Below are 12704 nucleotides of genomic sequence, written 5' to 3'. Positions count from 1 at the left end.
TGACATAATCACGTTTGCGAATCACCAGCAGTGTGCATGCTTTAATCCATTAATGGGGTTTTTATCTGTGATCATAAAAAGCAGGTTACATTCAGCCTGGGAGGGAGTGAGGGTTGGAGGAGACGGGGAGGGGAGAGGAAGAGAGAGAGAGAGAGAGAGACAGAAAGCAAGGCAGAAAGAGAGAACAATTCACTCGGTGAATTGCTTGCAAGCTTGGGACTGATAATTAGGGATCTCAGGAGAGCAGTTTCTCAGAATAACGTGCTCTCCTTCAAATGGACCGAATGGAGACAGTGGTTCAGTCCTGCTGATATTTTTTAAGCCCTCCTCGCAGTTTGATGGGCATTCCCAGTGCTTTTGTGCACGTCTCAGAAAGCGTTGACGTGGAAGGGAGCAGCGAGGAGGGGGAGGTTGGAGGAGAAAACTGCAGCTCCTCTAAAAACACGGAGGGCATGCGAGGGAGCGAGCAGGCTGGGGAGGAGGGCGAGGCGGGCGCACCTCGCACCATGTTCCCCCGGTGCCGGCGCGGCGCAGTTTCGGAGATGTCTCTCCTGTGACTGGACGCACCATGAGCATCTGGGAGCTGATCCTGGCTTTCGTGGTGGTGGTGCTGATGCTCGTGGCCCTGCTGGCCAACGTGCTGGTGCTGCTGTGCTTCCTGTACAGCGCCGACATCCGCAAGCAGGTCCCGGGATTGTTCATCCTCAACCTCACCTTCTGCAACCTGTTGATGGCTGTTTCCAGCATGCCCCTGACCTTGGCCGGGATCATTTACAAGAGTCAACCAGGAGGAGATCCGATCTGCCAAGCTGTGGGCTTCCTGGAGACTTTTCTCACCACGAATTCCATGTTGAGCATGGCAGCTTTGAGCATTGACAGGTGGATCGCTGTGGTCTTCCCTCTAAGTTATCACTCCAAAATGAGGTACAGAGATGCTGCTCTCATACTGAGCTACACGTGGTTGCACTCGGTGTCCTTCCCGATAGTGGCAGCTTCTCTCTCCTGGGTGGGTTTCCATCATCTCTATGCCTCCTGCACCCTGTACAACAAGAGACCAGAAGACAGGACACAGTTTATGATTTTCACTGGGGTCTTTCACGCTCTCAGCTTCCTCCTCTCTCTTATAATCCTGTGTTTCACATATCTAAAAGTGCTGAAGGTGGCACGGTTTCACTGTAAGCGGATTGACGTGATCACTATGCAGACCCTGGTGCTGCTTGTGGACATCCATCCCAGGTAAGGTGCCTTCGTGTTCAGCAAGTGGGACTATTCACAGCAGGAGAAGTGAGGAGGGGATTCAGTGTTATGTTAAAACAGTCTGATCTGTATCAGAGCAAGGGATGGGGAGGGCTAAAAACAACCATTCGCCCTGATGGTTTCTATTCTGCGTGTTTCTTTTTACTTGGGTTTATTTCTCTGATTATAGAACTCATTTTCTGTTTGTTAGGCTTAAAGACTTGTTTTGGGAGGGAGGGCAAAGAAAGGGAAGGTTTTAGCTGAGAATGCACTTCCCTTTGAGACAGTGATCACATCCCTGCCCTTTGTCTCTGAAGGTGGATTTAGTGGCTGATAGGTTTGCATTTTTGGCACTGTCAGCCAAAAACGTTGCTGGATTCCTGAGGGAGGAGGCTGCACCTGTCCCTTCAGTTGGAGTTTGGAAGGGAAGCTGGGCGCTGCCTGCAGCTCCTTTGCTCAGCAGTTTCCCTACTGCTGTGCTCTCTCTAACTTTATCATTCCTGAAGGCAGAATCCTAAGGGAATAACATCTGCAAAATGCATGCGCTTGAATGCCTATATTTAAATTTAAGTAAGAGAGAATTCAGCAGCAGTGTTAATACGACAAAAAAGGGATGCATAAAGTACATTTCAGATGAGAGACTTTAGGCAAGCCCCCCGTGCATAGACACAGGAGGAGAAGAGCCTCCAGGGGCTGGAAGGATAGTGGGCTTGAAGGAATGTGTGCTGGGATGCTGAGCAAAAGTCACATCAGGGATTACGTTATAAATCTTGCATGAATAGGCAATGTATGGATCTGGAAGGGATGCAGGCTTGGTGTCTGATATGAGGGGAGAGGTCTGCCTGGAAGACAGGAAAGTAGAGAGGGCAGTCCCATGCCAGACATCCCATCTGACCTCCCTTGCTCCCCTGTGCCCCACAAGCTGGAGGCAAACACCGGCTCTCTCCATTTGCAGCCAGCCAGGAGCAGAGCTGCAGGGCTCAGAGCACATGTGGCTGTCGTCAAAAACAGGTCAAGTTTTGGGGATTCCTGAGGCTAAGGCAAATAAGTCTGAAAGAATCAGGGCAGGACAGCGCACTGTTAGAAGAACAGAAGCATTTGCTCAAAATTCTCCACTTAATCTCTTTGAGCTGTCTCTTGATCAAGAATGCAGAGCAGAACTTTGGGCAAGGCTTGCTGCTGTTCTTGAGAAATACAGGTATAAATCTTCCCTTATTCACTAAGTCAAATTGAGGAAAAAACACCCTTCTGTCCTATGTGCTGTCTGGTTGATAAACTGTGCCTCGACTGTCTCAGTTCCTGCACCAAGACATGTGGTGGTTACTCCCAGGACAGTGCCATAAACCCTCTGGGGCTGTTTGAAACAGCATTTGTTTTGCCTAATGCCTCAAGTATGTCTGGACTGCACAGCAAAGTTTAGAAAAAGGGCAAAAGTCTCAATGTTATTTCTCCTCCTCTGCATTTTGTATGGTCTAGGTTAATTTGAGGCTCTTTGTGCATTTTCTAATCATCTCACGGAGGAATGGATTCAGTGGGGCTGTGGGAAGGATGCTTCCTTTCTTCAGAGGAGACAGAGTTGTACAGGCACTTTGCTGTGAGTAACCTGTACCAACAACTCTTACCTCTCACATCAGGTTATTCTAATGCTTCTCTCTAAGAAAGGAGAGTTTGAGCTTCTTTTCTAGGTTACAGAATTGGTGGCTGATTTGACCTGTGGAGGTGCTGCCTTACCGGCGACAGCTCCTGCTGCTGAAAGGGCCAGCTCTCAGGTCACCTCCCCTCCTGTGAGAGCTGCACAGAGGCTGCAGCTCTCCTGGAGCAGTCAGTGATGCTCATGAAGCTCTGACACAACAAAGGCATCGTTTGCCTTATATTAGTGTGTACATACAGGCAATTTCAGTGTGTACCTGACACCGTGGATATGGATGCTGGGAGAACTCACACGAGAGAACAAAGTTTGCAATCCCAGCTTAGACTACCCTGACTCCTCCAGCTCTTCCCAGGGTCTAGTTTCAACGCTGAGAAATGTGTACAGACAATTTTCTGCTTCCTATGATTCAGAATCCACCCACAAGGGGATCTAGTGACAGGCATTATGACAGATGGCTTCATTACCTGTGACTTAGAAAGACACGAGTGACCTCCTGAAGATCATTCAAGATGAGTACAAAGGAAACCTCTAAATACCATACAAATTCATGTGAATGTTTAGGGCACATGTTCTTTCAAGTTAGCTTAGGCATTTCTAGTGGATCTTGCTTTTTCTTGACTTTGTTCTTAAGACCAAAATATCTTAGGAATTGTGAGAGATTTGGGCAAAACTACACTTAAGTGTTTAGCCCGTGTATTTCTTTGCTCAAATTATCTCCACAATCTTTTTGGTGTATCCAGCTCTGCACATCTTAAGGTCCAGTATCTCATAAACTTTATTTAAAATAAATATATCCCTTCAAGGGGATATAACTTAGATTTTCCAGGATAGCAAAATCTTTAATGAAAGCTTAGTCAATAATCCCATTCTGTTACTGGTGTCACTACTGGAACTTGCATATGTGTTCTTATCTTAGTGCATGGAAGTGTGTGCAAGAGCAAAATACTCGTCTGTACATTGTCTATATGAAGGAGTGAGATAAAATACCTTCATCTGTGCTGTGGTATTTATTGGCTACATCTGGAAAGGCTGAACAAAAGAAATTGGATTAAGTGTATCAGGACAGTCGCGTGTGAGCTACAGGAGTCAGAGACAGCTTGGTATGTGCCAGTAAGGAAAAGATGTAACTGGGGAAACTGTTAGAGACAAAAAATACACACCCTCTCCACCCTTAGAACACCCTAACTGAACCTGCTTTGGAGATACACTTTCCCATATTTCTGTGGCCTTGGGATACTATGAATTAAATAACACAGGTCTTAAATGAAGCTGTTGAACCTCCAAGATAATCTGTCTGCACTTAAAAATACTCCAAGTTCTCCATCTCTTGCAGAATTGAAAGACCACAGGTTCCCTTGAAAATGTGGATTTTCTTTTTCTTCTCAGCTGTCATTTCTAGCTGTAAATAACTCAGGCACAGAACATGCAATGCTTTTAGATGTGGCACGCTCTTTGAGAGAAAGATGATTTGTCACTTCAAGGAGAACAAACTTTTCCTCCAGTATTTATTTCACCATGTCATGATAGCTGTTCTGGGGACTGGCAATGTAAGACCAAACATAGAATGGAACAAAGGAAACACATTTTCTTTTACACAGTGGAAAGGCAACATAAGAACTCATTACCACAGAGATCACCAATGCACAGTGAGATCCTCAGGACATAACATGTGTTTAGATGATGATAAAACATTTGCAGATACAGCAAATAATGTGAGTGTATGGCCCTAAGCCTCAGCTACGAACACATGAGAGTGTGGAGCCTGAGAGCGAGTCATCAATTACAAAGTTACAATAAAAAAGAGAGGCCAATGCCAAGCAGTTTTTACAAATTATATGTGTAGACACGGGACATGGTCCAGTCCCTTCAGTTTGCCTGAATTGCATCACCACGAGATCTGTGCAGTGAGTCAACACATGGCACCATAATGTGCATAGAGAGCATTCAGGATGGCAGTCTGGCTTTGATTTTGCCCTTTCCAAAGGGATTTATTCAGGTACAGATGATCCTGGCACTCTGGGACATACAACCCATCCAATCCACCTGCCTAGAGCAGGCAGTAACTCGTCCCCTTCCCTCACAAAGCACAGCGAGCACAGGAGTCACTCAACCAGGTAAAGGAAGAGGATGAGATTTCACATTAATAACTCTCTTGACAAGAAAATGTGCTGGTTTCGAAGGAGATTTTTTGCAGTGATAGCAAGGCCTCAACCCCATGGTCCCACCACCTTGCTGACACACCAAAGGAGTTAGCAGCTCCCTGGTGGCCTGCTGAGACCACCAACAGGAAACCAAAAGAACAAGCTCTAGTCCAAGGAAGAAACACGGGGTGGGACTAATTTGCGTCTGTTTAGCTGGAAACAGGGCTGGTTTGAGGTGAGAAGTAAGGACATCACAGTGTTGTGGATTTATTATACAATTCTCAGCTTTGCAAAACATTCAGCATGGCAGCAGCACGAAGCTGCACAGGCTGATGGAATATTTATGGACACCCAGTTCATGGCTATGGGATACAGTGATTGCTCCAGTATTGGAGCAATCTGAAAGTCCAGAGCATGTGTTTTCCCATTATGATTTTTTTGTGGTTTATTTCTTATCTTGCTGGGAAGTTTCTCCTCCCTAAGGTAGTGGTCTTGGAACTGCTGTTTCTAGAGAAGCAGCATGCTGCCCATCCCAAAATGGATATTTTCCAAATCTCTCAATATCATGAGGCAAACTCTGGTCTGCAAATACTGCTTAGAGTAATTCAAAAAGGACCTGCCAACTGACTTCAAGGCTGACTTCCACCAATATGACTATAGATCAATTGATACAATGGGGGTGTGTGCACATAAATACACAATCCTGCATTTCTCAGTAACTGCTTTTGGAGGGTAAGATGGTCAGACAATGCATTAATGCTTGATATTGTCCCACAGAAATGCAGTGCACCTGGTATTGGCTTACGTGATCATAACAGATACTGGAAAGATTGTTTTCCATCATTCCATAAGTAAAGCCATTAAAACCTGTTACCTGATATTATGATTCATGTTCTTGTCTGTGTTGAATGTCACACAGCGTGAGAGAGCGTTGTCTGGAAGAGCAAAAGAGGCGGAGGCAGCGAGCAACAAAGAAAATAAGTACCTTTATTGGTACCTTCATACTTTGTTTTGCACCTTATGTAATTACAAGGTAAGTGTGAACCTACATCCTGGAAAAGGCTCCTGAGATGCAATTGCAACTCAGAGAAGTAGGGCCCTCTGAGCCACAAAATTATTCTGTTTCCTGTGAAAGTTTGATGTACTGTTTCCAATCCTATAACAGAGATTGCATTTGCTGAGCTAACAAATGATGTGAAATGTCATAGTGCTTATCCAGTTCAATCCTGATGCAGGATTCTGATCAGACTCTGCTCAGACAGCCCAGCCAGTGTGCTGGTCACATGGGAATGATTTAGAAAGTCAGCCCAAACAATTTTGCAGACTTTTTGGGGGGTCAAGTAGTCACCTACTGCCTGGACTGCCTCCCTGGTTCAGGGGAAGACACTTGCCTGAATAGGTCAGACTGTAAAAATTTGGTCAACAAGATCCAGCTGAGGTGAGAACAGGGTCCCAAGACTTAAACCATAGTTTTTTCTGACTGGATAGAGTTTATTAGTCATAAACATCAAATATCAAAGCTGTGCTGGCTCATAACAAAAAAATTGCCTGTGATTTATGATCAGATGTCTATCTATCTACTAGCTTATCTTTGGAAATGGCTCCCGTGGGAAACACTAAATTACTCCTATGAAATATAAAGTATTAGAAAGTGACTGTATCCAGAAAAATGTTATCTAGCTGTTGAAGGAAATTTATAGCTTGCATTCCTTATTAAAAGACTGGAAAAACTGAGATGCTGCTATGCAGAACAGAGAAAGAAAAGAAAATATTTTTAAAGTGTCTCCTATTCCAATACTATTAAGTAGAAATGAGCGGGGCTGACTTCAGTTAAACTCAGATCTAACATAAAAAAATCACTGAAAAATCTGGATTAAGAGTGGACATGGACATGGAGTAAACGCCGAGTTTTTCCATTTCAGTATAGTGTCCTGATTTTTTAGAATTAGAAAATAAAAGTAACTAGAATCACCTTCCCTTTCAGTTAGTGGTCACAAGACACCATTCCAAGCCGCATAGTTAAATGGTATAAAGGGATTTGTAATTATGAACATTTAGCCTTAGATCTCAAGCTATAAGACATTAAACTATTTATCTCGTTGCAAATGGTTATTTTTTATTTTATGTTGAGTGTCTGATCTTAATGAAAATCACCACAGTCACACAATAGCTGGTGGCTCAGTCCCAAGAGCTCTAACTTGAACTGTCACAAGTATTTTTGTGCATCTCAGCTCAGCATTCAGGCACCACCTCCCTGCCTCCTCCTCCCCCTGTGGTGTCCCAGGTTGTGTCCCAGTGGCCTTAAGATACAGAAGAAGGGTTAGAAAAATCCTGAGCCTCCTCTCTTTAGCCCACACAAGATCCATAAAAGACAGTGATGATGAGAAGAGTCAAAATGCAGTGTCCTGAATGCACGAAGATGCACCCTGGGACCTGGCCAGGTGTATCAGGGGTGTTGAAGTCTCTCACATGCCTGGTCTTTTCAGTTCTGACATGGCTAGGGGGAACAGAGCACAGCATGCCAAGGGGAATTCCCTCTTCAGCTGCTTGAGAGACCTTGCTGGACACACTTGCATGGACACACATCACTGTGCTTCCCTCTGCCTCGCACATGGGGCTGAGGGTCTTGAAGTCAAGGGGATAAGGAGACTTTTGAGTTTAATTTTGCAAGCAAGTAGTATTTTCTGGGCTGTGTCCAGCGCTTTGCATTTACAGGAGAGAGGCAATCAATCCCAGTTCAAGGCAGGGAACAGCAGGCAGAGGAGGGAGTGTGTTGCTCAGCCTCTCATTTAATCAGTCAGCTCTAATCAGCAATACACTTAAATTAAACATACTCTTCAGTACTCCCTGAATTGGAGGCTGAAAGCAGCAAATCACAAGGTTTTGCTATAACATCTTTCTGTTTCAACACTAAAAATAAACAGGTGTCACTAGAAGTTCCATGAACCAGCAAAGGAGTTGTGCTTATAATCCCAGACAGGTAAATGCCTCTCTGGATAAACCAGAGTTTTTCAGACCACATTAAGGTAAAAATCTGATTAGGCACTTTTATGAAGTAAGCATCATCCTAACTAGTTCAAGAGATGACCTTAAGTAGTGTATCAGTAGAATCTGATTCTTCTTGATTCAGTGTTTCCACTCCATCAGTATGACAGATGTATTACCCCATATTATATATTTCTAGGCATAGCTTGTTTCTTGGTTCTTCTATGAGTACACATCTCTTCTTTTGCTATATTTAACATTATGCAATTAAATAACATTGTTCCAAGCCTCTTTTCTCCAAGGATCTTTTTCATAAGAAAAATGAAGATAAGTCTTACCAGTTTCTAATATTCATTTCCAACTCCAGGCATTTTATACTGAAATACAGAACTTTGTTCATGTAAGTTAATAAGTGCTGTCAATGTGTGAGGAAATTGGCCTTAAATTAAAAATCCTGAAGTAATATCAGACAGAAGTTCATAGACCCAAGCCCTCAGGTTAAATAGGAGGATGACGGAACAGGCAGAAGAAGATTAAAATTCTCTTGTATCATCTCTGGGGGACAAGTGGTAAATAAACTCTGTTTCTAAACTGATTGCTTGCCCTCTGCATATGCAGATCCTGCCTGGGAGACAAGAAGTTCAGAATTCCTCTGCAACTTGTATTCTTGCCTATTTATGCATATAAATGCATGAATTTCCTAGGCAATCATAGGTTAACGTATTTGAAGTGGCCTTCTAGTCTCCATGTGGAAAAATGGGAGCTTTTGGTATGAGCCAGACAATCCTGTTTGCTCTCCTTATACCCCTGTGCTGCTGGCAAATGATTCCTGCAGCTCTGGGGAACAGTTATGACTGAAAGCAATGGTTTGCAAGATTTGCAGGTCTAACTACAAGTCCCAAACTCTGCTTCCTTACAGAACCTCTCTGGTTGCCATGTATGCACTACTTAAGAGGCAAAGCTGGCTGAGGATAAATCTGCTAAGGATGACTGTGATGCCATTTTTGTACAGAGAAGAAGTTATTAAAATAGGGCTTTTTATTCAGCAAGTCATCACAGAAAGGATTCAGTCCATCAGGCAATAAAGTGAAAATAAGTTCAGATGAACATCAAGATAAAACTGATCATAGAATAATAGAATGTTTTGGGTTGGAAGGGGCCTTAAAGACCATCTCATTCCACCCCCTGCCATGGGCAGGGACACCTTCCACTAGCCCAGGTTGCTCCGAGCCCTGTCCAACGTGGCCTTGGACACTTCCAGGGATGATCAGCTTATTCAAATGGTTAACACCAAAATAAAAAACAATGTATAATTCTGGTACCATGGGAATTGTATGGGGGAAAAAAAAATCAGAATTAGGCACAAACAGAAATGTTACCTCAAAGAGCTCATATTCCTGGGGAAGGTGTTGAATTTCTTCTAGTAAGAGCTGCATCATCTACCAGCTCCAGCCTTCAGTGCCAGTTTTCTTTCACTTCTGAACAGCAAGACATTTCGACTTGTTTCCATAACTCAGTTAAAGCCCAGGTTTAAGCAATGCTCGACAGAGATGTTGTCATTTATTCAGCCTTCCATCTGGGTGTACACAGGTTCAGTAAATATATATTAGTGTAGTGATTAACTGCACATGTAAATAAAGGATTTCCAGTATTGTGTGCATAGAGATCAAGGTCATACTCTTCAACATCCCATTCTCATTTGTTTACCCAAAGTGAAACAAAACAATTGGATAACCACGTGACACGACACACTCTGCAGAACTGAAGTTTCTAAAATGTGAACAAGGTATTACAGCAAAAGAGCTTATAGCTCTGAAATAAAAAGGTTTTGAAGATCCAACAGTAGAAGAGTGGCTTATGAAAGAGAGATAGGGAATTATGTAGCTGATGCTGTAAAATTTAATTTACAGGTATCACTGAAATATTAATATTCCTTCACTGAAAATGTCTTCTTTTTGGCCGAAACATTTCATGAAAACTGAAGCTATGCATATAATTTCCCTCGTAAATGAGAAACAAAGCCTTTCAAAGGCAATAAAATATTTGATATGCCTTGAAAGGCTGACATTTAATTGTACATGAAATGGAAATGCATAGCTTGGGTTTTGGCTGCATTTCTATGTTTGTTGCTTGATAACTGCAAATGTAATTTACTATAAAAAATAACACATGAAAATTGAAAAATGTGTAAATGTCAAGGAAACTTACAGAAGTCAATCAAAGAAAATATTTAAAGTCTTTTTAATAAAAGTGTAGGCTTTTCATTTGATCAGTCAATGAAGGTAAAATTAGCAAGTCTAGGCTTGCAACCCTGAAGTGTCTATCTGATGTGCTTTAAATGGAGCTTGTTAATGTTTCATAGAACTGATTGACAGAGCCTCAGACACAAATCTGTCACATTTTGGTTATTCAAGGCATCCACTGAATTTAATTAAACATAATCAAATTCACATCTGTAAAGCATTCAGTAAAAATGAATCATCCAGATGAAATTCAACATGATGAAATTCAAAATGTGAAGTAGGCATCAAATAAATGGAGTGGAGAACAACAAGAAGGATGGATCATGGTAGATTACAATGTAAATATGACTCAGGAGTTGACTAATTTCCAAATTGTCAGTTCTCATTTTAGAACACATTCATTTGGATGTCATAGGCTCCATTTTATTAAACAAGAGAGAATACACCAGATGAGACCACCCAGCAGCTGGACTTGATGATAATTATGTCTCAGTCCTCATTCTACTTTGTAAGAAAAGTAATGGTCACGAGTTAGAAGGGGAGGTGGAAATAATAACATTTGTTTAGCTGAGATGAAAGGAGAGAGGAATGGGGCAGAATCTGAGATCTGAGGTTCTTTGGGACCTCAGAGCTGCTGAGCCCAGCACACACATCCAGGAAGAGACAGAGCTTCTGCCATGGAGCTTTGCAGCTTGGGCAAACGGAGAGAGACAGAAGGTCACAGTGCTGTAACAAATAAGGCTCCTTAGTCCCACTTTCATGCTTAAATGACTGGACTGTGCCATCTGCCAGCATTATTTTAAACAACACAATGTAGCGAAAGTTTATGGAACGAGAATAAAATGACTGAGGGAAAAAAAAATTCTCATCTCTAAAAAGTGCCAACATTATTGTCATTGCTGCTGCAGGAACCACGCTTCAGAATGCTCCTTGGAAATGGTGCTTTGTCTGAATAAACATGAGTAATTGAAGTATTTTCCAGTTTTAAGAACATCTGCTGCTGAAGACAGTTTCAGCAAAGATCTTGTTTGCCATGGCCTGGTGGGGCTCTCTAGCAGCACACGTGGTTGTTTTGTCCTCTATGAAAATCAATAGTTTCTAACAGCTACAGAGGCATATTGAATAGAACTGCCCTTTGGTCTTGCTCAAAGACATGGGGAGTTATCAATATTTCACTGTCAGAAATACTCCCCCTGGGCACACAGTGAACTCTCTGTGCTCCTTTAGGTACGAGGAGTATATGAAACTCTTCCCTCCCCTAATAATTTATAAGTTTTGTCTTGCTAGATTTGTTGCAAATGTATATACTTGGCCTTTAAGCTGTTCAGTTTTTAAATTCAAGATATAATATACCATCTCTTGATGATGGATTTTCCTTCCTAGTGTGCTTCTGCAACTCAGGCAAACTGTTTAAAAGCACTGAACTCTCTCTAGGAGTTGGATAGAAAGCTGGATAGCACTAGTGACTGGTTTCCCAGATGTCCTCAAGGGGACCTCGAACCACAAATTCAGACTAGATGCTGGATTTTCAGATTGATAATGGAAGAGAAATAAGAATTCCATGAGATCAAGCAGTAGCACTTTGGCCAACAGACCTCAAGTTTGCATTTGCAGTCTCAAAAATTCATAAGAGGAGGACAACATTCACGTTTTCATGAGTATGTCTTCCTTTTTGGTTTGCTGTGATTGCCCAGGAATAACTTGAGGGGTTTGGGGGAGGGTTAATGTCTTTCAGTTGTGCTGTTGCTCTGGGTTTTTAATGTGAATGTTCACTCTTTCTACCTCCCTCTTTCCACAGACTTGTTGAATTATCCTCCGTGGTCCACATCAGTTCCCACTGGGGAATCATTTCCAAGTGCTTGGCTTACAGCAAAGCTGTTTCAGACCCTTTTGTGTACTCTTTGCTCCGGCATCAGTACAAGAAGACGTGGAAGGACATCATAAACAAGATCCTCAAGAGGAGCTCCATCAACTCCTCCGCCCTCACGAGCGAGTCGCACAACCCGAATATATCGCAGCTGAACGAGTGAGGAGCCTGGTATGGGACCTAAAAGACATAAAACATGATACATGTGGAACAAAACTCAATGGCCTATCCCTAGTAGCTCTCCTCAGCTGTCCAGGTTTTGGGAGGCAGTGATGGACAGGGTCAGTGCCAGCCCATGTCCCTCCAGCAGCCCACGCTAACCCCTTAGGGAGTCAGGCTGCTTTGGACCTCCTGCCTCTGACTGGAAGAGCACTATTGATCTGTGGTCCTGCAGGCTTCATAAATACAAATCTCCCATTGATTTCCATCAGCAGTTGCATCCATAGATAAAAAGCTAGTCCTCAGCAGAAGGGCTCATGAAAGGAATGGGAGCAAACTGGTGTCATCATAAGATTATTCTAAAGAGCTGCACAGGGGTGTTTGTGCTGTGTTTTTCACTGGCTGCAGTTAAAGCTCCCCCT

The 12704-nt window shown here is 42.9% G+C and overlaps 1 protein-coding gene across 1 annotated transcript; it reads left to right on the top strand.

Moving 5' to 3' along the window:
• The first annotated feature begins 568 nt into the window (after nucleotides 1-568).
• Nucleotides 569-12362, top strand: GPR26 (G protein-coupled receptor 26). Its single transcript, XM_029962025.1, has 3 exons — nucleotides 569-1236; nucleotides 5948-6061; nucleotides 12055-12362. Exons 1-3 carry the CDS (start codon nucleotides 569-571, stop codon nucleotides 12284-12286), a joined length of 1014 nt encoding a protein of 337 aa, XP_029817885.1. The 3' UTR covers nucleotides 12287-12362.
• Nucleotides 12363-12704: the final 342 nt, after the last annotated feature.

The sequence above is a fragment of the Manacus vitellinus genome, unplaced genomic scaffold (genome assembly GCF_001715985.3).
Source record: "Manacus vitellinus isolate BGI_N305 unplaced genomic scaffold, ASM171598v3 scaffold_40_pilon, whole genome shotgun sequence".
In the NCBI taxonomy this organism is placed as follows: Eukaryota; Metazoa; Chordata; class Aves; order Passeriformes; family Pipridae; genus Manacus; species Manacus vitellinus.
Note: the sequence above shows the minus strand (reverse complement) of the source record. Positions and strands in the feature narration are given on the sequence as shown.